Source organism: Argiope bruennichi, chromosome 3, assembly GCF_947563725.1.
Source record: "Argiope bruennichi chromosome 3, qqArgBrue1.1, whole genome shotgun sequence".
NCBI classification, from domain to species: Eukaryota; Metazoa; Arthropoda; class Arachnida; order Araneae; family Araneidae; genus Argiope; species Argiope bruennichi.
Genome location: NC_079153.1, coordinates 101,219,735 through 101,244,593, shown reverse-complemented (window position 1 = coordinate 101,244,593; position 24,859 = coordinate 101,219,735). Strand labels below are relative to the sequence as shown.

The 24,859-nt window shown below is 25.4% G+C and overlaps 1 protein-coding gene across 1 annotated transcript; it reads right to left on the bottom strand.

Moving 5' to 3' along the window:
• Positions 1–24,859, bottom strand: LOC129964142 (probable leucine--tRNA ligase, mitochondrial). Its single transcript, XM_056078839.1, has 20 exons — positions 24,577–24,859; positions 23,336–23,416; positions 22,447–22,572; positions 20,929–21,020; positions 19,981–20,041; positions 19,783–19,872; positions 18,747–18,890; positions 17,715–18,072; positions 15,293–15,402; positions 14,994–15,158; positions 12,819–12,934; positions 11,958–12,124; positions 10,841–11,014; positions 8,693–8,784; positions 8,429–8,519; positions 7,131–7,291; positions 6,437–6,514; positions 5,835–5,987; positions 1,625–1,693; positions 1–335 (listed from the first exon to the last, which is right to left on the bottom strand). The coding sequence occupies exons 1-20, from the start codon at positions 24,679–24,681 to the stop codon at positions 99–101; spliced, it is 2,670 nt and encodes an 889-aa protein (XP_055934814.1). The 5' UTR covers positions 24,682–24,859; the 3' UTR covers positions 1–98.

Here is a 24,859-nt window from a genome sequence, read left to right as displayed (position 1 = left end):
TAATTTATAATGGTTTATTAAATAATTTAAATATTTTTAGCATGTTTAAAAAATGTCATACAAAATTTACATTATGTACAATCATGTTAGTTTATAGCTTATGCTACATTAGAAGCTTTTGATTTTTTTGCCTTTTTACCAGGAGGTTTGTAAACTATATTTATCTCAGAGTCATGATTGTCCCATGCTTTGTACTTAGCATGTTTAATTTTTGATCCTTGTAGAACATCTAATACTTTAGGCCTATTCAAAGCTGCTTCAATTGCCTTCTCAGCAGATAACTTTTCTAAGTCATTCTTTGCAATGGGTATGCTGTCAACTTCATCCCCATTGATCTATAATCAAAACAATTTTTTGACTGTGATACTTGAATAAAATATAATGCATAAAATATTGACAATTTAAACGTAAATGATTTTTTTTAAAAAGTAAAAGATTGCAAAAGTTACAAAAAATGAAAATAAAATTGTTAAGGTACTGTGATTACACAAGAAAAATTTTAATCATCATTTATCAAAGAATAATAATAAATATGTTTCACCCTTCAATCGATTTAAATTCCAAATGTCCATGCATATGGAATTTAAAAATCTATATACTTTAAATTCCATAAGCATTGAACATATGGAACTAACAACAACTGCTTTCTTAATAAGTAATCCTGAGTGGTGAAAAAAATTAAGCAAATTTTTGTAAAGTATGGTCTTGAATAATAATTACATTACTTTAATTTAAAACAGAATCTGTTCCTAAAAGATGGAATAAAAACCATGAAATTCTCATCGCAATAAATTTCACGTCACTTCAAGTCCGTCATTCACAACATGTCAATGGAGTGGTGATAATCATCTATTCCAATTTTTAGACCATAGATTTAAGTTGGTCATTCACGAGTATCCCATGACAATTTCATTTTGACCCCTAAAAATGAACTATGCTCAAATGCCTAAATCTTTGCTTTCTAGAATAAATCTCACTATGTTAACCAAGCCTCTTCCTCTCCACATGCATTCATTAAATGCAAATTTCAAAAAACTCAAGGGAAAGGGTTTTATGAAAATTCAGGGTAAGTTGAATATCCAATCTTTCCCTCCACACCATGTCAATTCTGACATTCTTTAACACTGACGATCGATTTCGGCATGCCCAATTCTGACATTGATGTGGATTGAAATGATAGTGAATATCCAGCTTTAAAGATATTTAATATGATGGAGTAATAATAACAGCCATATAGGATTATGTTACAGTTAACACATAATGATACTTGAAAATCTTTATATGATTCTTGATTTAATTCAGAAAAATTTCAAACTAAAAGGAAACAAATTTCCTTATAATACATTATGAAAATATGACATTATCTATAAATCATAAGTTTTCTGGTTCAACTATACAAAGCATCATTTTTCATATGTAAATATGAACTTGTGTCTTGTAATAATAAAAATAAAAGAATGATTATTGTTTTTTGACTTTTCTTTCCCTGTTTGATCTTAATATATTCCTGTTAAAACAATTTCTGAAAGTAATTTGAACTATGAATACTGACAAATAACAAGCCTAAAATAGTTAAATGAAAAATAATTAAAAACAGAAGAAATATTAAAAAATAATTAAATACCTTAATAACTATTTCCATGGGGCAATCAACTGGAATTTCAGGCCATTTCTGATGTAGTACTGGTTTAGTCTACAATAAAAAGAAAGTCATAATTAAGAAAGAAATAGTAGAAAAATTATTTAAAAATAATGGAATTAATAATGAAAATAAAATGTTAGTATTGTAGTCTTCAAAATTATAATAACTACAAATAAAATAATATTAAAAAACAATTACAAATTGGATTCATACTATTTTCTTATAAAATTGAAAACACAATGTTTTAATATATGAAAAAAAAAAAAATGTTTTAACATATTTTGCTAAGCAAAAGAATTTGCACATGTCATTTGACTATTAAAGAATGGAGGAGAGGGAATATTTCTTTCAAAATGTAATAAAATTAAATAAGGGTATTGATATATTATCTTTTATTATACTTTATAATCTATACTTATAATAAAGCGTAATATGTGTGCGTGTGTTGGCGCTCTACAGGCCAGACCGTTTGATCTACAGTTATCAAATTTGGTACATGTATACCTTGAAGGTCTGATATGTGCATCTGTGGTCCCTTTTTTGAATTTTCAATTAGAATTTTAATTATTAATTTAAAACTAACTTTCTCGCAAAAAAAAAAAAAAAAAAAAATCTTTATTTCCCCACCGCCAAATGAGTAAGGTTTCAGTTTTTCTTCCCACTCTAATGAGGTTAGGCTTTCGACTGATTATTTCAAACGATTCTGTTTATTTTCTTAATGTTTGATGCATTTAAAATTAAACCTTGTTAATTAATCGATCTTTCAGATTCATTCTCAAGTATTTTTGAATTAAAATAAAACAGAATAAAGGAAATTTAAAATTTCTAATTTGCATAGCGTTACCCCAACTGGGGTAGAAAAATTCAAGCATTACCATGACTGGCGTTGAAAATTCATGCATGCGCATTGTGTTCTGATTGTTGACAACTATTTTCAACGGATGCGGACTTCATTTAAATTCTTTTTAGGTTAGTTGTATGCTTTTGTAATTAAATTGTATTTATGTTAGTTATATATTTTTTGTATATGCTTATATAAGTTTAAGTTTTATATAGCATTTAAAACATTAATAGTTTTAAGTAGTTTTTTTAACCTGTTTTCGACCGATTATTTTAATTGACTCTGTTTATTTTCTTAGTGTTTGATGCATTTAAAATTAAACATTATTAATTAATCGATCTACTCATGATGAATGTGATGATGTTATCAAAATTTTGTTGACAAATTCATGAGATATTACATAAATTGAGAAAGATATTTTTTAGTACCCATAAGGTTTAAATGCTCAGTGACTCTGTTTTCAGTAATCTTATTATAAAAAAAATGCTTTGTTTCAGTAAAAAATATTATTATATTAATTACAGACTAATCATTTCCACTTTAATTAAAAGTATAAATTCTACGGGAGCTAACAGAAAATTAGAGAGATACATATTACGTTATGACTGAAGGCCTTTATAATATTATCAGTGAATTATATGACTATCAAAGTTTGTAGTTTTAAAATATTTTGATGAAGAAGCTATTAAAGTCGGAATGACATAAAATATTTAATTATTAAAATTTTAACGAGCATTAAGATTGGCGAACCGGCTGGTCGCCAACGGCGGCTAGTAAGCAATAAAGATATTCTTTAAAGATGAATATTATGATTAAAATACAAGTCCGCTTGAGAAATTCTTTTTAAGTAAAGGAAAAAAAATTCCTTTCAATTTCTTATTCTTCTAAAAATTAATTCTTTCCTACATTTTTTCTTAAATTTAGCATTTTTAAGAATAATTCTCATTTTTCAGAATGTATTTAATTTTTTTTCCAGAACTGAAAGAAATTCTTTAAAAAATTATTTAGTAATGATGCTTATTATGCTTTTGTTGTTTTTAATTTAGTTTAAATTAATAAAAAAATACAATAGTTTTATACAAACCAGTAGAGAATCATAAAAGGTATTTGAAACTTAAGGCAACAAATAACAATTAAAAACAATTGGAAATAACTTCTTAAAATAATATCAACAGCAACTGACACATTTCACCAAATTACATAGAAAGAATATACCTGGAAAACCAAGCTTAGCTAAGCAGTTTTTTTTTGGAGGGGGGGGGGGAATTGTGCTTTTTTTTTTTTGAGAAAATATTTAGATACGAATTACATACTGATCACATATGAATATTTTTCAATCTTACCTACATATGAAATGATCATTTAAATATAAAAAATCATGAATACACTTAATTTAAAACGTTATTTGAAACAATCTGATATATTACGATATTCGTTTTACAGTTTATTTGTCATTACTTAAATTTTTGAGCTTACGCTCAGTTCTACCATGGTGAAATCTGGTCTTAACCTAATACTTCTTTTCATACTAGGTTGCAGGTATGTCGAGGATTTTTATTTAGAAGAAGTACTTTTAACATAGTTGTTTGCTTAACTCCGGAAAATGCTACATACACAAAAACTGATGATCTCGCAAAATGATGAGGTGCCAATAGGTTATCATCTTATGGCAACAACAAAAGTACCACAAAAATTTACAAGACGATGTTTACGAGATGGTGTCAGTATGACAGCAGATAGAAAAAGGTTATAACAGTTAGTTATAAAAAAAGTTTTTTCCCCCCCTTTTTTTTGTGTGTGTAAGTAAAATCCCATTTTTTTTTTCAAGAAATACATCAATATAGATACACTTAAAAAGCAAAACCTTATCTAAATATAAAATTTGATCCAAACTGTTAGAGCCATTTCCGAGATATATGAAATAAATTTACATAGTATACACAAGAAGTGCTCGTTTAAAATTATAAGATACAGGAAAGTCCCTTTTACTAGAATTTCCTTTTAACTGACATCACTTCTGAAATAATTAAAAATCATAAATCAAAATATTTACTCATTATTTTCCACTCTTGTTAAATGGATAATTATTAATTAGAAATTTGTTTCATTATTTATAGCATGTCAAGGTAAACAGATACATGACGGCCATGAAGAAATACAGCTAGTGTTGTTTTACAGCTTTCCTTTTTATGGGCTCTCCTTTTTTTACTCTTGTTAAGTGGATAATTATTAGTTAGAAGTTTGTTTTGTTATTTATAGAAAGTCAGGGTAAACAGGTTTCTTTCCGGCCATGTAGAAATATAGCTTTCCTTTTTATCATGAAATACAAGTCAACTTGAAAAATATTGTTTAACACATGATTATTTTGCATAAAAAATGTTTATATATTTTATTTCCCTATCATCTGAAATTTTAACTTATATAATCTTGGCAATCTTAGTATGTAAAAAATAACTGAGTCTCCATAACATACTTGCTGATTAAATCCATATTTTCCTAAATAACAACAAACAAACTATGAAAGTTCAAGTTTTATAAATTGCCTATATTGGAAATATTTCTTTAAAGAAAAAAAAAAGTCATAGAATGATAAATACTAGAAAATTATCAGTAACAGTAGCAACCAGCTAGAGTAGTCTCCCAGAAACTTTCTGACATACTCTTAAAAAAAAGACCATATTCCTCTTCCTCTGCATAAAATTGGGGACCTTGATTAACGCAGCGAGTACCTTACTTGGTGAACAAATAGTTACGAAATATAGACCTTTGGCTTGAATATAGCATTTTTATAGAATGTATAGCGAAAATATGCATTTTTAATGTTTTATTTTGCTGAATGGTGGACAACAAAATTTGACATGAAACTGTAACAGTACTCACAAAATCACATACCAAATTTAATTGATTTAAACCATTGCATTTATATATGCGCGGAGGTACAAATCAATAGTAGGTCAACAGTTTCACAGATTTATTTCACATTTGATAGGCATCTATCTATATTTTCAATGCTAAACTTGTGAACCAAAACCCTGCTCTTTGCGTTTTGTAATTGTCGAATTCACTTGTACTTGAACATCTAGAGAATGAATTTCTTTCAAAATTTGATAGAAATCTACAAAGTTGGTCGTAATTTTATATACCAAATTTTGGCTATCCAACTCAAAGCATTTTTTTGGTTATAATGATCACAGACTGATTGATTAACAGACAGACATAATGTCAAAAATGCATTTTTTGAACTCAGAAAGGTCTGAAACATGGAGACTTGTCAAAATTTCGAGTTTGAATTTTTTGACAAGTATAATACTTCTTACATACTTCATATACAGAAAGTAAAAAGACACTTACTAAATCATATGTTGAATCTTTTCCAGAAGCAGCACTACAGAAAGCAGACCAGAGTTCAGAAGTAAAATGAGGAGCCATTGGAGCTAGCATAATTAATAATACTCCTAATGTACTCTCAAAGACTTCACTTTGGACCATAGGTTTAGGAAGACGCTAAAAAGTGAAGTTTGATTTAGTGAAAACTTCAAAGTAATTGAAAAACAACAATGCAATTTATCCACAAATTTTGAAAAATAAACTATTTAAACTGAAATATTTTATTAACCTAATTTAAAAAGTTAGAATTATAGCAAATAGGTATTTGTCACAAACAATGATATTGGTGCTATTTAAAGTACTGCAAGTAATTATTTAAAATAAGTAAAAAAATTATTAATTATGATAGAACAATATTAAATAATTAAATGGAATTTAAATAGTAATAAATTCCTTTAGCTGAAAAGCATTAATTTTTATTATTAATTGTAGTCATATATTTAAATAAAAGACAAGAAAAAAAATAGTTGTCGATTTAAATTTAAAAAAAATTCTTCATTCATTCAGCTCATAATGGGTATATTGCTTATACTTTTCAAAATCAGTAAGATATAAATACTGTTTACCCTTAATTCTCCAATCAATCCTTGAAGTTTTGCAATGACTACACTCAACTGCCTAGTATGAATGTAATTATGTGTAACCTAAAATCAAACAAAAATACTGATTTTGCTTTCTGAATAGAAATGAAATCACACAAATATATGAAAATGAATGTTGAATATCATAGAACATCCTTCTCACACAAATATGTAATATTTTATAACAGAACATTCAATTTAATTAATAAAACAAATGGAAATTACTTACCTGCAATTTTCATAATAAATTGCCATTAAGCAAATTAAATTTAAATATATGATTATAATGTGCATTATGTGATAATCATTTGCAATAACTGTTTCATATAGAAAGCCTGTATTTTTTTTGTAATCAAAAAGAAAGCCTGTATTTTTTTTTGTAATCAAAAAGAAAGCCTATATTTTTTTGTAATAAAAATTATAAAATACCTATGAATAGTTAATATTTATGTCATATCAATAAAGGTATTAATCCAAATCTCAGGTAAATAATCCAAATGTATAAACTGCATTTTCACTACTACACATACTTTCTGGAAACTTGGCAAATATTTGCCATTCCAACTGTAAACTAGTTATTTCCAATTAATAGAATCATAGACAGCAATGACTTTGATTTACTGGCTATATTAAAGTTCCTAACAACTGAATTTTGATTCTTAATAAAGTGCACACATACTTTTTTAGTGTAATAATTCCGGGCATTATGGACCTTTTCTTCGTAATTTTGTATCTCTTCCAAGGAAAGTTTTTCATGCAAGTCATTGAGCTTCTTCTGTTCAATAAAGTCAGCAACAGTTAACCAAACTCTCCACTGAAAATTTTTTATACCAGGAAATACTACAAAGGAAAAAGAAAGAATTTGCCATTTAGAAAGTAATTAATATGTATAAAAAATAGATATGATTAAAAAAATTATCAAAAAGATCAAGCAATTCAGAAGTGTCAGTGAAATATAAATGAGTAATGACTCGAAATGCAGATAACAATAGATTAATAGATTTAGACAAATAAAATAGATATAAAATAGGTATATGGCATATTCCCTTTTAAGAGTAAAAGACAAATATGAGGTATGTATTTCCTCATATATACACTCATGCAATAAATACATCAACTATGAGCTCTCAAAGCAAAATACAAAATTTGAAAAACAAAAACTCTATTGAAAGTGTTAGTAATTTAAAACTTGAGCACTATGCTTAGATGAGCACTATGCTTATTAAAGCTATGAAATCAAAGAGAACTCTTCAATTTCTGCTCAGAAAATAAAGCTTTTTTTTTTTTTTTTTTTTTGATCTACTAAAGGATGGGTCATTTCTTATAAAATTAAATACCAATATTTTTTGTATATATCATTCTAATATAAAATAATCACTTATGATTTTTTAAAAAAATGCATACATATCTAAATTTAATCAAACTAGACAAAAAAAAGCAGATAATTTTGCTACATAAATACAGAAAAAAAACTCAGGTAAATAATCCAAAAATCAAAGCTAAAGTATGAAACATTCAATATTAAAGTATAGTAAGCCCCTTAACAGAGAGAATAATATTAACTTTTTAGATGCTAAATTAGCTTATGAAAACTTCAAATATATAATTATATAAAATAAATTTATTTTAGTAAAGTGAGTGATTATTTCTTTAAACAATAAAATCTGAAACAATATTTACACCTCTAATTTTTCTATCTATTAAAAATTCATTTTCAAACACATTTTATGGAAGTTATATTCATCATCCAGAATAACAGAAATTAGAATGAAATATAAATTTGATGTAAAAAAAAACAAAAAAAACAGATCAAATGAAATCTCAGCTCATTTACACTTTTCTTTCCGACATTTTATCTTTTTTTCAATAATGTCTTAAATAAGTTATTCACACATTTCTGCTATATATCATATCAGGCTGTATGATTACTCATAAGTGAATTACTAGTTTCATAATATTACCGAAATCATAACTTACATTCATCATTCCATTTTCTAGGAGATTGAGGAGCCACACTGCCTAATATGAACAAACGAGTAGTGTCTATTCCATGCTCTTCAATAACTTTCTAGATAGATACAGAATAATATATATAAAGTAATATGAAATTCCTTACATCAATAGAAAAATCCCTAAATAATCATAAGTCCAGAAATTATTCTGAAATAAAATAAAACAAATGAAATAAAAAAGAACATTTATGTGAACTCTAAATATGCAGTAATTTTGTGAGGTACGTACTTGAGGGTCTATACCATTATATTTTGATTTACTCATTTTCTCCCACTCTTCTAGAACCACTGAACCAGAAGATTTTTCCACAAGAACTTTGTCTGAAAAATATTATTTAAAGCTATTATAATTGCATTATAAAATATTTATATTATTATTTTTATTTTCAAAAACATAGTACTTACACTGATCATTTAAATTTCTTTGATTTTACACTTTTTGAATTATAAGCATAAAATAATAAAAGGAAGCAGAAGATTTTTTTAAAAATACCTTATTCATTTTAAATGTTAAATGAAAAATCTGATAGTATAACTTAATAAATAATAAGCAAATTTTTGTGAAGGTTAATTATTAAATAGATATGAGATTATAAATGATTTATTAACAGAAAGAAAAGTTGGCATAGTATATAGTAAAATATAATCACCCCTCTTTTTTTTTTTTTTTTCAAAAATGAAAATTTCCAGTTATAAGTTTTAAAACCAATATATTATCAATTAAATTTCCAACTTGAGGATATTTTAGTTCATTGCCTTTATATAATGCATCTATTTGCACTTTGTATGCTATGTTATAATACAATTCAGTTATATAATAGCACAAACAGAACTCATCTGCCAACCAAATTCAAGGCATTACAGAAAATAAACTCCCATCCTTCTTAAGCCATTGTATGCAAAGCTAATGAATGAAAGAAAAAAGTTTTTAAAACTGAAATATGTAACTTAGTTTATCCTATATATTATTTTTGCTTCAAAATCTCTTTTTCTCAACTGACAAAAGCCTGCAACAATGATTAAAATGTCAATGACTAGGATTTTTTTTTATTAACTTATGACATAGCACATACAATTTATATCAGTTTAAAATGTAAATATGAAGAAAATGCATATTTCATTTTTCTTCAAGCTAAATTATTCCCTGTGAGCTAAATTATTCTAATAATCTTTTTGGTTTTATTAACACCAGTCATATAATGCTAAAGAAAATGAAGATTTTGCAAAAATCAATGAAACATTACATAAAACATGCAGAAGAAAATTGCATAATTAATTAAAATCGTGATTTCATGCAATTTGATAAGATGATTGCTAATGAAATGCATTCTTTAGAATTCTTAAACAGTTTAAATCTATCATAAACAAACATATAAATTATTTTGAAGGATATTGTCAAGCTAATGAAAGATTTGATAGTTAAAAATAAATTAATATATAAATATTTAACAGGATTATTCAATTGAGCAAGAATGCTTATCACCCCCACTAATATATTGTCACTGCTCAATTAAATGGCACCAAAAAAAGACTGTTGTCATTACCCTGAATTAATCTCATCTCATATTAATCCCAATCATGTATTTCTAAAGGACTAGAAGATAATTATTATGTATAGTTGTTTTTGGAATGATCATTAACAAGTCTTGAGCACAAATGTATCAAAAAGCTAGATTACATCAATAAAGTTCTTTTATTCATGGTCTTCAAAGCCTTTTCAAAAATTAAATTTAACAGTATTTTTGTATCAAATGCTAAATATGACCAAAAAAAAAAAAAAAAAACTTGATTGCTTTCAAATATCAAATTTTATGTTTAAAGAACTATTGCAAATAAATTTCCCTGAACAAACAAGCTTTGCTATTTTATTTAGAATTTAATTTCAAAAACTTAAAATCGGAATAGATTAATTTTTTAGAAGGGAAGTAGATTGAATGTCCAAAAGCTTTGCATGCACTAATTGAAGTATCCATAATTTCATTTTTTAAACCTTGCAAAATATACATTTTTTTAAACAAAGATTTTTTTTACACCTAAAAAATACAGCAAGATAAAATAAAGCTAAAGGTGTTTTGATTTTGATATGAATTTTGTGGTTTCCTTCACAATTACAGATTAGAAATAAATAAATTAAAAAAAACCCTTAATATTCCCTTAGAAGTTCCACCAGAAGAGCAAATGTTTAATACGCTATAATTTTTAAATGTATATATTCTATTTGTTAATATAATACACTAAGATATCTTGTTTTGAATACATCATGATTTTGTACATAGTTGTAGACCTTTTTTGAGGACGTATTTTATAATAAAACCGAAGTTGTATAATATTATTCAAATCACTTTCCACTAAGAAACAACTATTTGTTGCAACTTACCAGAAAAATCAACTTCTTCTTTTGTAAGATATTTTCCACTGCCTTTTACACGATAACTCTTTCCTAAAACCATACCTTGCATCAGAAGTTGAATAAATGGCTCACGAAATTTCAACATCCCAATTGAATGAAGAAAATGGCAAAAGAAACGAGCGTAAAACAAATGTAAAGAAGCTAAAAGAGAAGAAAACAAATAAAACTTTGAAGAAAATCAAATTTAAATATTTTTAATACATATTTAATGAATTAAAACAATGAATAAATCATTCAAAACTAGGAGAATTTTTATTCAAACATTTTTAACTTTTTAATATAATACCATTTATTTAGAAGATTTTTTTTAATTAACCTTTTAACTACTATGAATGTACAAATATGCTTTTATGAAATTTCTTCTTTTGTAATTTGATGTTAATTATAAAACTACACTAACTGCTTTTGAATACAGTAAACTGATTTTAAACAGCTAATGACTTTAAACATGTCTTTGAATGCAGACTGATACTCATGAAACAGACAAGAGGAATGATATTGTGATATTGTAAGGGTGTGTCATGTATTATCAAGTGATGCTGTTGCTGGGCTATAAATTTCTTATCAATAATGAAGGAGTAAAAAAATAAAGCTTTCAAAATAAAAACTTTTAAATAAATTAAAAAATGTTTTATTTATTAAACTGGTCAACTTTATCATCAATGTCAATTATTAAGATAATTAATCTTAACTAAATTTAATAATCTTTCAGAAATATATCAACAAAATAAAGTTTGATTTTAAGTAAATCAATAATATTACCACCTTATAAAACCAAATATCTAGTCAAATTTTAAAAGTTAAACTATTAATTGTCTTTGACCAATTAGATGACTTTGAAAATGCAGTTGCTAAACTTAGTTGCTTTACTCTTAAATACATATATTTAAGAGAAAAACTTTGGTTTGTGCATCAAAGGATGACTATAAAAAATAATAATGCAATGAACATATTGGCATTAATATGAGTTTTAAATATTCTGTCGATTTTGTAAAATGTTACGTTACTAAACATGATTCTTTCAAATGGCTTTGATGAAATGAAAAAAAAAAAAAAAAGAAATAGAATAATAAATCATTTTTACCATGTTCTTTTCCACCAATATATAAATCCACAGGCATAGAATTATTGATTTTATCAACATTAAATGGTTCTAATTTATTATTAACATCCAAATATCGCAAAAAGTACCAGGAGCTGTCTACAAAAGTATCCATGGTGTCAGTTTCACGAGTTGCAGGCCCACCACATCTGAAATAAGATTATATAAGAAATAGGGAATTTCTTAAGTTATAATTTATATTCTTTTAAATTATTGTCTTGATATCATTGATAATTATTATAAGTAGCAGAGCTTCAACTCTTAATGAAATATTTATCATTTAATTCTTATTATTTTTCATTTTTAATAATTTTAAATAAATTATTTAGATTGGGTGAAAATATGATAGTTTTTTTAGCATACAATTGTAAGTTATGTAACATTAAGAAATGTAATGAAATCAAATTATTATTTATCATTTATTTTGTCATATTAAATAATTAGCAGAACAGTTAATTAAATATATCTATAAATAGAGGTTTTATCTACCATCATGGATTTCAATAATCACTTGCATATTAAAAGAATTTTAAATCGGAAACTGAGATTAAAAATATTAATATTTTACTATTTAAAAGTCCTTTATTGTTACAATTAAAAATATATAGTTCATATATTACTATTTCTATTTTAATTAATATAATATGTAAATTATATAGTACAAGCTTTCAGAAACTTTTATTTCAAATATTTGTCAATCTTTTCAGAATAACTGATTAACTGTGATTCAATTATTTTCTTCCTACTGTTCATATTATGAATTATATCTTAAATTCTGAACAAAATATAATATTTGCATAACTGAATCTCTGAAATGATGAATTTGACTAGACAATAACATACTTCGGACAGTTAACTTTCATCCAATCACTGGCATTTCTCAACGAACATGATTTTCCAGTAAAATCAGATATTTTGGGAAGAAATACTGGTAAATCTTTTATTGGAACTGGAACTGCCTAGAAGAATTTGAAATGAGGACAAACTAATTTTTAATACAGTAAAATACAGAGTTGCCAATGAAATCTGGAAAAAAATTCCCTGTTTTCCCTGTATGTATACTCAAGATCTGAGCCTCATATGCTATTTATAATGGAATATGGCTTTAAGGAAGCAACAATTTAACATTATTCGAAATAATAGCATATTAAAAGAAGGTTTATATTTACATACAGAAAAAAAAATTTATTATTTAGAATTTAAAAAGATAAAATTTATATATTAAGGGGGGGATATATTATCTCTCATGCTCTTTAAATGTAAGTCACATAAAATTAAGGACTTGGGTGAAATATAACACAAAACGTTTTTGTTGTCATGATACAAATCATTAAACGAACAAATAACTTAACATAAAACAACAAAAACTTCACAAAGCAAATTACTTAACCAAAAACATCACAAAGTAAGATTTTTTTTTTTATTTGTTCATTTTTGAAAATTCAAGAATTTAGGCATCAAATTATACAACTTCTGCAGATTTTTTTAACCATCAGTTTCATGGAGCTAATGGACCTAATCCATAACAAATAAGATAGAACATTTCGATATGGTCTTATGTACATTTTTTTAGCTATTTCACTTTCTGTGAATGTAAGTAAAAATATTTCCGATATATCATTGAATGAATTAAAGGACAAATGTGACACAAAAAGTTTTAATGTTCATAAAAATTCAGTATTAAATAATTGTTCTTGATTTCGGGCATTATTTACGGACAGTAAATCTGACGTTTCAAGATTTGACATGTCATTCCTTTTAGACATTAAGTGCAGCATCAATGATGACACTTTTGAACTGGCAAGCAATCTTGAATGTGTTCCTCTTTTGGCATGACTAGTAAGTGCCTGCTTTCCCATATTACTCAGGCTTATCATCTTCTTTTCCCATATTTCAGGCTTATCATCAATGTTAAGCAAACAGTAAGCAACAAATGAATTTTGAGGAACATCTCGAACATATACAGCAAATTCAGAATTGATATTTTTTATTCATCCAATTTGTATTAATACAGAGTTTGAAAAGCTCATTGCTTTAAAATAATTCACAAATCTGCTTTGAATAAGCTCACAGTTTCTCAAATAATAAACAACCAATCAATAAACTTAAGTAAGGTTGACTAAACACCACTGCACTGCTTCCGAAGATTGAATGGTACTAATCCTGCCAGAGAAATGTATTCTATTCTTTCGCGTATGCTCATTAGCTGCAATTCGAGAATGTCATGGATATAGAACAACTGTTTCACAAATCAAAACTGGAATGACCTGCACAGAAATAAGAGGTAATGAGAAAAGGGACAAGTTTTCGCATTACACAATCGTGAATGATATTGTTTCATTTTTGGAAGCTAGGACTACAATTATTTATTCTTGCAATCTTTAGAGATCAGCAATTTTTGGGTGGGAAAAAATATAACTACGAAGCATAAAATTCCCTGTATTTTCCCTATTTTTATGTAAGTTTTCAAATATCCCTGCTTTTTTCTAGTTTTTTTAAAGACAATTTTTAAATTATCTGTGTTTTCCTGGTTTTCCCTGTTTTTTTGGTGGTGAGGCAACCCTGAATAAATTATTAAAGAAATTTAAATAAAAGCATAAAACTGCCAAGTTTTAAGTAAAAGTATGTTTCAAAATAAATATATACATATAAAAATAATTTTTTTATAGTTTTACCGATAAAAATTTGATAATAAAAAACTATGCAATTATTTGAATAAAAATTCATAATTTATTGAGTGAAAAAGAAAGGCTTAAGAAAAATTTCATCCACATTATTGTATAGGAAGTATTATCTTTTGTGTGTGTATGTATGCTTACTGCTTAATTTTTAGACCACAATGAATATTTTCTATTGTTAAAAACAATATTAATCTATAATAGTTTTTACCTCAAAATTCTGCATAAATTATGTTTATAATTTTAGATATTCAGAACATTTTATTGTTTCTACTCTTTTCCATTTTGCTTTATCTTAAATATTTGTTAACGATATGAAATAAATAAAATGAATTCCTACTTTACAAGTTGGGCAATTTATGACAGGTATTGGTGTACCCCAATATCGTTGACGAGAAATAAGCCAATCTCTCAGCTTTCTGCTGGCTTGGTAAACTTTAATTCCATTATTTTCAGCTTTAGTAATAATTTTTTTTCGGGCAGTTTTTCTGTCCATACCTGAAAACTGATAAAAAATAATATTACAATTAATATAAAATCTTGCTTACATATACATATAATAATAATTAGACAGTTAATTCATTTTTTTTAAATCAAAGTTTATCATTAATATATGAAAAATGGTATAGAAATCAATACCTCATCAGAATTTCTGAGACAGTTTGAAGCTTCATCTATAATTTCAATAATATCAATGTTATGCTTTGTTGCAAAATCTAAGTGCTGAATATTTTCATTGACAGGAATACCTGAAGATAGAAAAAAATTTCGATGATAAATTATATGATTTGGGTAAATTAATTAGATAAAACACAATATACTTGCAAAAATTTGGCGTTGAAACCATCTAGCCTCTCTTACATTCAAGTATTTTCAAAAGAATAGGAAAAAATATGAAAGATAAAAAAACATGATGCTGTATGAAGAAGTCTGTGATTATGATGCAATCTAAAAAATAGGTAGATATCACATTTTTAACTGTATTTCATAATATTTATAATATGAAGCATAATTTCTTATACGATTTTGTATATTTAGTAATATTTTGAACATTAAACACAGGTTGCTTGACTAAAATGCATTTTTTTAATAAGCCTCCACTAATCTAGCGTTTTCACTAATCTGTCAGTCCTCAAGTCAGATATCTGCAAAGAGCCTACTGCATTGGGAAGGCTATTCACTATGAAAGAATTTATTGACATTGCAAGAATTCACAACAGGAATACAAGACATTGCAAGAATTCACAACAGGAATACAAGACATTGCAAGAATTAAATAACACATAAAAGGTGAAGAAAAATTACTTAACCTATGGAGACAAACTCAAACCATTTTGCAAATTTTCCCAATTTTTTTATCTCAGAAAATAGGCCTCCAAAGCCCTATAGACCCACTTGCATTCTAGCATTGAATTTTTTAAAAGAAGATTGCAATTAATTTTAATTTGAATTTTAAAGTGTAAATTTGTTTTGTTATTAATAAATAATAACTTCAGTTTATGTTTTACACATAACACATTTTTCTGTTTTTACTGCACAATAAAGCTCAAGATTCTTTAAATAATTTCTTGCTTCATTTTTTTTAAATGATGAATATTAAATATGATATTTATGTGAAAACTCTTTTGCATTTTATGTGTTGGGCTTTCATACAACCAACGTTTTCTGCAGCAGTGGTTTCACATTTTGTTATAATTATTTTTTAAATTTGCAAACCATAATATGATTTTGAATTACAAGGATCATGTGTTAAATTTTAGTTTCCATCCCTAGTAGCACAGAAATATTGTACAATATTGTATGACATTAATAAATATTTGCAATATTGTATAATTTTGTGAAATACTGATTATTATTATATAATATTGCACAATATTGTGGAACACGTTATGCTACCTAGGAAATCATATCAATATTTTTACTAGCCTTAAGAAATAACAAAAACAAAAATAAAAATTCAAAGCAAGCATATTTTCAAAGGAAAAGCAGCTTCAGAATATAATTATAAAACTATTTTGACTAAAATTCACAAAATTTTTTTAAAAATGTTATTATATCCATTTTAATCAAGACAAATGCAGAAGAAAAATAAAGAATACAGAATAAAAAGATTCAAAATTAATCCAAATGAGAAATTCTTTTTTTAAAAATTATTTTCATAAAAATAATCAAAAAATTAAAAAATGATTGTTTGTTAAAAATAAAATAGAGAAAATTTATTAAATGAATTTTGATTTAAAAGGATTATAAAATATGATAGACAGAATAGCAATTTATTATTTTTTAAATATAAAAGCAAAAATTTTAAAAATATACAGTTAATTTTTTTTCAATAACCAATCTTTTAGAATCAAATAATGTGATAATAGGAGATTTATGCACTTTAAAAACAGTTTATGCATATAAATACAAAAATAAATAGATAAACATAAATACTTAGGAATGAAAGATTTAAAAATAATAATAATTTAAAATAATAATATTTTATAAACAAGATTTAAAATAATATTTTATAAGATATTTTTTACTTGGCAATTTTAATACACAAAAGCTTAACTGAGAGTCAGATAAATGCACTAACTAATATATTTTAATTCTAAAACTACCAAAATAAATGATAAAATGAAGTTTTCAAACAAAATGTATGTGAAGTATCAACAAATGTAGAGTTAAAACTAATTTTAAAAAAAAATGATAACTTCAAAATCCTATTAATGTAATTTAAAATAACATATAATGTTATCCATAATACAAGAAACCTTACACTTACATAATAATTAATAAAATTCTAAATCAATTCATAGCAATGGTACAAAGCTGCTCCATTAATATTTATTTATTTATTTTTGCATATTTGAAAACAAAACTACTGGTCTAAATAAAATAAATAAATTATTTTTTTTTTTCAAAATTTCAGCAAAAATATATGTTTAAAATTTTTAAAATTCCTATGCTTTATAAATTATAATCTATTTTAGGTTATTCTCAACATACATTCATACTCCATATATATAACAGATTTATAAATATATGATAATAATTCTAAGATTAAATATTTTACCTAAACAAGAATCTGTAGCAGGACTATGATTTAAATTAGATGAAACAAATACCGGCAAGAGCTTTCCAGTAAAAGGATGCTTCACTGTTATATCTAAGCAATGGTCTTTAATAGTAGATCCACCACCATATTCAGATGCATTAAAATGATTATCAGGCGAGATTCCAATGAAAGCAGCACCATACAATAATTCAGGTGTATTGGTCCACACTGTTAATGCCTTTGATAAAATTTCATTTTTATGAAATACATCAAAATGAATTATGAAGCCATCAGGCTCCCCTATCCAGTGCTGCTGGATCTTAGTTACATCTCTCCACTCTATTAAACTTGGATCATTCAATCCATCATATAAATTCTAAATAAAAGAAAAAGGTAAATAGAGATGAGTTATTTATATTGTCTAGATAATTATACATTTAAATACTATTTAATGCATAAATTTATAGAAAAAAATATTAATTTAAAAAAAAATGAATCCCAGGGAAAAAATTAATTTATGATAGAAGTTAAAATAAAATTGAAAGCTTCATTTAAATTATATTGATTTCATTGTGCTATAGCATATAACTAGTATCTGGAAATAAAAGAATTAAATAATTAGTCGTTGTCAGGTATTGTAACATCTAAATGAGGGTGCATATAATATTAACTTATTTTATATTAGTTTTGATAGTTGAGATAAGGTTATTGTTGGAGGCTTTAATACAGTGGTTGTGCAATATTTGATTTCATGAAAGATAATATCCATAATATTCTTTGATATTCTAATTCTTTGTATTAGAATATCAAAGAAACTGTAATTTATAATTACATACGTTCAAAAAAACTGTAATATTTGTGAATGCAAAACAAAAAAAATTATAGAAAAGACAATTCTTAATGAGACTTAAAATTTTAATAGCCGTAATATCAAAATTTTTTCTATCACATTCCTATATGTTATAAATTTTATGTTTTATATGTTAAAAATTTTATGCCATAATATCTCTTAATTTCTTAAAAGAAAAGAATATTGAATGAAAAGATAACCTTTGAAAATTCAGAAGTCCGAAGAAACCACTGAGATAATCGCCGTTTCTCTACTTTACAGCCGGAACGCCAAGAAAATCCATTTTCATCCACTTGTTCATCAGCTAAAACAGTTTGATCAACTGGATCCCAATTTACAAGTGCCTGAACAAATAATACATGTAAAGAAGTTCATTTAAATAAATTTAAGAATAAAAGTATATTGAATATTTAGTGAGAATAAAAATTTAAAGATACAATGGAAAAAGACTTTTAATTTTTTCCCAAAATAACATTTATTAATGATATGAAACCATTTTAATTTTATGTAAAATATGGATTTAACCATTACTGTCATGCTTTTAGATAAATTTTAATAAATTGCCTTCAAAAAGATTGGTGTATTTGCTAAGAGGCAGAAAGTTTTGAAATGGAGAGGAAGGCCCTGGAGAAACAATACTGATATAATAAATACAATTACGTTGAACTCGGCACTTCTCTTCCGACTTCTCATGATTAATATATCTTCAATCTTGTACCTTGATACATAGTTACATTTCTTAAACTTTACTACAGAATCACTTGTTATCATGTAGATATGATGTCACATCCACAACGTTATAGTACACATGGGTGATTTATAATAAAAATGCCAATTTGATTTTTTATTACTTGAACTGAGTATTTCATTTTATTCACTATATAATAAAATGAATTTTATCATTATCATAAAAAATCATTACATTTTATGAGTAGAATTATGTAGAAACTGTTATGTAGAATTATTAGCTCCAGCACAAAGTAAAATAGAGCATCAAGTTCGAAAAATTACTGCATATGTAACTGTTCTTGCATAATTGATCACTCTTGAATAAAAACATCCTTACAGATACAACATATAATAGACAAACAATAGCAGATACAACATTTCGTTTTCAAAAATAGGAAAGGAAAAAAAATATTTAATACAATAACACTATGATAATGAAACTATATAACACAAACAATATTTTATCAAACATTGTATAAGATTTAGGTTAAAATATTTTATTTATACCTGCTTTTTATACGCTAATCCATGTTCAAACATCAGGAGAAATATATATTGAGTCCATTTATAATAAGAAGCATCACATGTTTTTAACTCCTGTAATAATTAATAAAATTAAAAATAATGAAAAATAACTTTCCTAAATTGCCAAAATTTATACTTCATAAAAGTATATTAAAAAATTATTTTTCCAGATATACTTACTCTATCCCAATCAAAGCATATATTGAAATCTTTTAGTTGCTTTTTCATAGTTTCAATGTTACTGAAATAAAATATTTAAATACCTTGAATAAAATCATTAAATTTAAATAAAATGCAATTATATTTAAAAGACAAAAAAGAAGGAAAATAAACATTATTGTAACACACACACACACACACACACACACACACACACACACACACACACACACACACACACAATCTTGACAAACAATACTCTTGACTCTTTAATATAAGACCAAAAGAATATAAGATTCTTAATTAAGGGATATAAAAAAATAGCAATAACAGAAAATGAATAAATGGTATTCATATTTTAAAATTCATATCAACTTTAAAAGTGAATAAACTATTCAGAAATTTGAATTGTTCAGTTTTCATTCAAAATTACCTTTTAGAAAATAAATTATAGCTTAGGATACACTAGCTAGGATTAAAACAGAATAGCAACTGAAATTATTGCAAACATTCAATCTTATGCCACAAAATTTCTTTTTTCTTTTATAACTGTTATTTAAAATTATTTATTGTCACTTATATCAAAAGCACATTTTGTAGCTCTATTTATGTTTAGCAATTGTTTATTCAAAATTTAACATGCATAAATTTATGAACAAATACTATGAAACTAAATATGGAAGCATGTAATTAAAGATAGATCAAAAAATTAAATAATGAAGCTGAAGATGTTAATTTTGATAAAGCAATAAATATTAGTATAATTAAAAAATTATATTTATTGATGCATTAACAAATTGGAAACAGTGAGCTACATCATAGAACAATTTCATAGGTGAATTAATTCATTACAGAAAAAACGATATTATAATCTTTTATCTGCTTCTGTATATTTTTAGTCATTTTTTTAAAAAGAAGATATTTTCTGTGTGAGAAATATTTTCAACTTAAACAGTAAAAATATCTTACTTCATGGTCCAATCAAAAGGATGTACATTTCTCTCCACAGCAGCATTTTCAGCAGGCAAACCAAAGGCATCCCAACCAATTGGATGTATAACCTTAATCAAACTAATTCATTTAAACATATTATCTAAATTATACAAAGGATACAAAAAGATTTGAGACAAGTGTTGTTGTCAAGAAACTGCTTTATTTACAAATAGGGACATATTTGCATCTTCTAAGTAACCTCCTTGCTGTTCAATACAACATTTCCAAATATAGCATTCCATCTTTTCTTAAATATGTCCAACAATTCTAATTATTTTGAAGTTCAACAAACAACCAAGCATTTACTGCAATTCATATTGGGTCTCTTATAATCTAGAGAAATTTGTTTTAACACTTGAATCCTGTTTGTCATTCTATATACTTTGAGTTAATAATAATTGCAGCACTGCAAATTGCTTGCAAACACATCTGTGTCATATTTGTTAAATTTCAAACAAAATTTCCCATCTTCATTCAAGTTTTTTATTCATATTAGGATCTCAGAAGTGGGTGAAATGAGGTCACTAGAACACAAATTGTCAAGCTACCAACATGCACCATATGAGATCCACAGTACAATGATTTATGAATGATGGAACTCTTTTTGACAATACTGCATGGGGCTTTGCACTGCTATTTGTTAGCAAGTTACAGAACTTGAATGATTTGAGACAAGTTGAGACACTGAATATAAGTTCATAATTTTTTTTTAAAAAAGCAAAAAATTATTTCAGAATTTTTTTAAAGAATTTAAATCCACATATTTTATTGCAAGTTTTTTTTTTAATATTCTATATAAAACAAATATCTTTTCTAAAACCACAAAAATTCAAGAATATTTTGTCCCATATATACCAAATAATTGACTGGGTACAAATTTATAAATGAAATCAATCCAAATTTTTATTTTTAATAATCAAGTTATTTAGAAAACTGTGAGAAACTTTTGAACTATCTTAGTTCTTTAGAAGTAAAATTACACTTTAAAAACAAATGAATTACAACTAATTCTTTCAAAATAAATATAGTATTTGCAAATGCTATAAAGTGACTAGCACTTTTTAAATTAAAAGACTGTAATGGAAAATAAATGCCAGCAACCACGTACAGTAAGCTTTATTGGCAGAAGGCAAAAGAATTTTTCAACAGTTTTTATAATATACCATTCTTTTTACACTGCTTGATAATTTTTTATTTAATGGAGAACTGTCACTGATGCATATTTCAGTAAGTTTTCAGCCAAAATGCAAGTGCTGAGACTATCAATTTTAGTTTACAAGGTTAATTATAAATTTGTTTCATAATTTTTTCATAATATGTCATTGATCTTACTATCATCTGATGGCAACTGCTCTTCCAGTTATTGAACAGTGCCCATTTTTCCACCTTTTTGTTATTTCATAAAATTCTTGAAAATAAAATTATTTTAGTTTGAACATATAAGATAAAATTACTAACAAAAGTTATAACAAAAATAATACTTATTTCAATTACCTTCTTGCCATTCATTCTGAAAAAGCGAGTTAGAGCATCACTGATTGTGTAAACTCTGACATGTCCCATATGTAAATTACCAGAAGGATAGGGAAACATTGAAAGCAAATAATACTTCTGTGCATCCTAAAAAAAAATAACTTAAAATAAAAGAAATATCAATCATAAAAAATATTTACAGCAGTAATGAATGATACAAGTTAAAAGAAATCTTTTTAGGATTCCAAATATCAGTTTAATTACATTAAATCCTGTTTTAAAATTAAATTATGATAGTTTGAAGACAGGCATTGTTATTTTGAAGAACAGTCAGATGATAAGGACAACACCTAAGCTGGCAAATCTCTCTCTAAGCTTCCATATACACTGAGACTACTAAAAAAATTATAACTTTAATTTCTTACTATATATAAAAAAAGCAAAATATTTATATATTTCTTCAGTTACAGATAAAATTTAACAGATAAATGGAAAGAAATGAGATAGAAACATCTGCATACAATAATCATTAAATATTTAATTATTTAGAGATTCAGTAATTTTTGTACTTAAAATGATCCTTCAAATAAAGAATCTATTTTGGCAGTTAATTAGAATTTTATGAAAGAATAACATAAAATATATCACTTCTAACTAATAACATTTCTGTAAAATTTGCAGTTTATTGTATTGCATCATATTATAACATCATAGCAGAGATAATAATTTGATAAAATACATATAAAGGAAAAAACTACTTGCAGATTTCAAATTCAAAAGAAATGAATAACTGAGTCATCACTCAGAATAAATAAAATAATTTGATATTTTTTAACAGTAAATTAGAATAGTATCAGAATTTTAAAAAAAAGTGCATAATTTAACTTAAAAAAGAAAATATAATACATACTTTTTCAACAGGATGCTGATTTACTTTATCTTTCCAATAGAATTCAATATTCTTCTTAACATCACTTGTTAATTCAGCATCCTATAAATGTAGATATAATTCAGACATTGTCTATGCACTATACTAAAGAAAAGATAATTCACAATATAAAAGACTAATGTGAAAATATATATACACAAGAACCGATATTATAGGTGAATAAGAATTATCTGGAAAAATTGGGTTGCAGACAAACATAAACTAAATAATATGGCACAAGTAGCCCAATTTTTAAAAAAAGTGATAAACTGCAAAATATGATAATCTAATTGTATTCATAGCTTTCAGAATATCAATAATAATGGAAATTTAATACTGTTTCTTGTTATGAGAACACTAGATGTATTTAGTGATGATTTTAAGTGCCCACCACTCTTATAAATATCATAGAAATTCAGAACAGGGAAGACTGATATATATAGAACTTGCATAAGAGTTGTTGTATTAAGGTTCTTATCAATACCCTCAATAAGACAACTTTTATTGACAAGATATTTAAGATCAGATCTTATTAGATAAAAGTTAATATGTTCACTCGCATCTACCACATATAAAAGAAATTCGTCACTAGAAATAAAGATAGTGAAATAATAAATAAATAGTGAATAAAAAATTTTCATAATAAAGATAGTGAAATAGTATTTAAAATTTTTAAAAGAAAATTTCCTTAATAGAGTTTTGAAAAATAAAAGTTTGCTAAGCTATCTTTCAGCTACAATTTAATAAAATATAATATTAATTTGATAAGTTCAGATGGAAATATATGCACATTTAATAAATTCAGCCTCAACTTGACTTAATCAGAATTTATAAATATTACTTTCAATCAACACATTAAAGGAAAAGAAAAGAAAGTATAAAAATTATTAACATCCAGGTTTCACTGAAGGAAATTATTGAAAATTTCTGTACTCTAAGAGTCTTTTTACATTTTTCTTCTTAAATAATTTGGAAAGTGTCCTCAGATCCACTTTAATATTTGATTCCTATTTATAGAATATGTTTGATTATAGTAACCAAAATATCTGAACTTCATTTTTTAAAAATCAAATTCATAATTAAACTTGAACGATGCAACTTAAAAATATACCAATTAGCTCAAAATCGGTCAGGGTAGGTCACTACTGAATCAATAATTTATTTTTGCCTTTGATATTTTTTCACAGATATACAGTATAATACATCAAAACAAAGTTTCTTACCAAAAATTTATTACAGCTAAATAGCAAGCGTGTGAAATTAAGACGATGTAAGATTTTAGACCAACTGTTTTTTGAAGGATTAATTAATTTTAAAATTCGTCCCATGTTTAAAAGTATAAATTTTTTAAAAAATTTTAAGCAGATTTATTGCATTTCATTTGAATCTCAAAATTTCAGCATAATTTTATTTTAAAAGCCTGTTTACTAGTTAAACTTTCAATTTCAATAAATTCGTTAAATTTATCCGTTAATATCGAATCAAAACTAACAGCACGGTCGGCAA

What these genes read in the sequence shown, in the direction of transcription:
- LOC129964142 (XM_056078839.1), bottom strand. Translation starts at nt 24,681, where the DNA reads ATGGGACGAATTTTAAAATTAATTAATCCTTCAAAAAACAGTTGGTCT. An exon ending in ATCAGCATCCTGTTGAAAAA is followed by an intron (nt 22,573 to 23,335) that starts GTATGTATTATA and finishes ATTTTTTTTTAG; the next exon opens with GATGCACAGAAGTATTATTT. An exon ending in AAGATTCAACATATGATTTA is followed by an intron (nt 1,694 to 5,834) that starts GTAAGTGTCTTT and finishes TTTTTATTGTAG; the next exon opens with ACTAAACCAGTACTACATCA.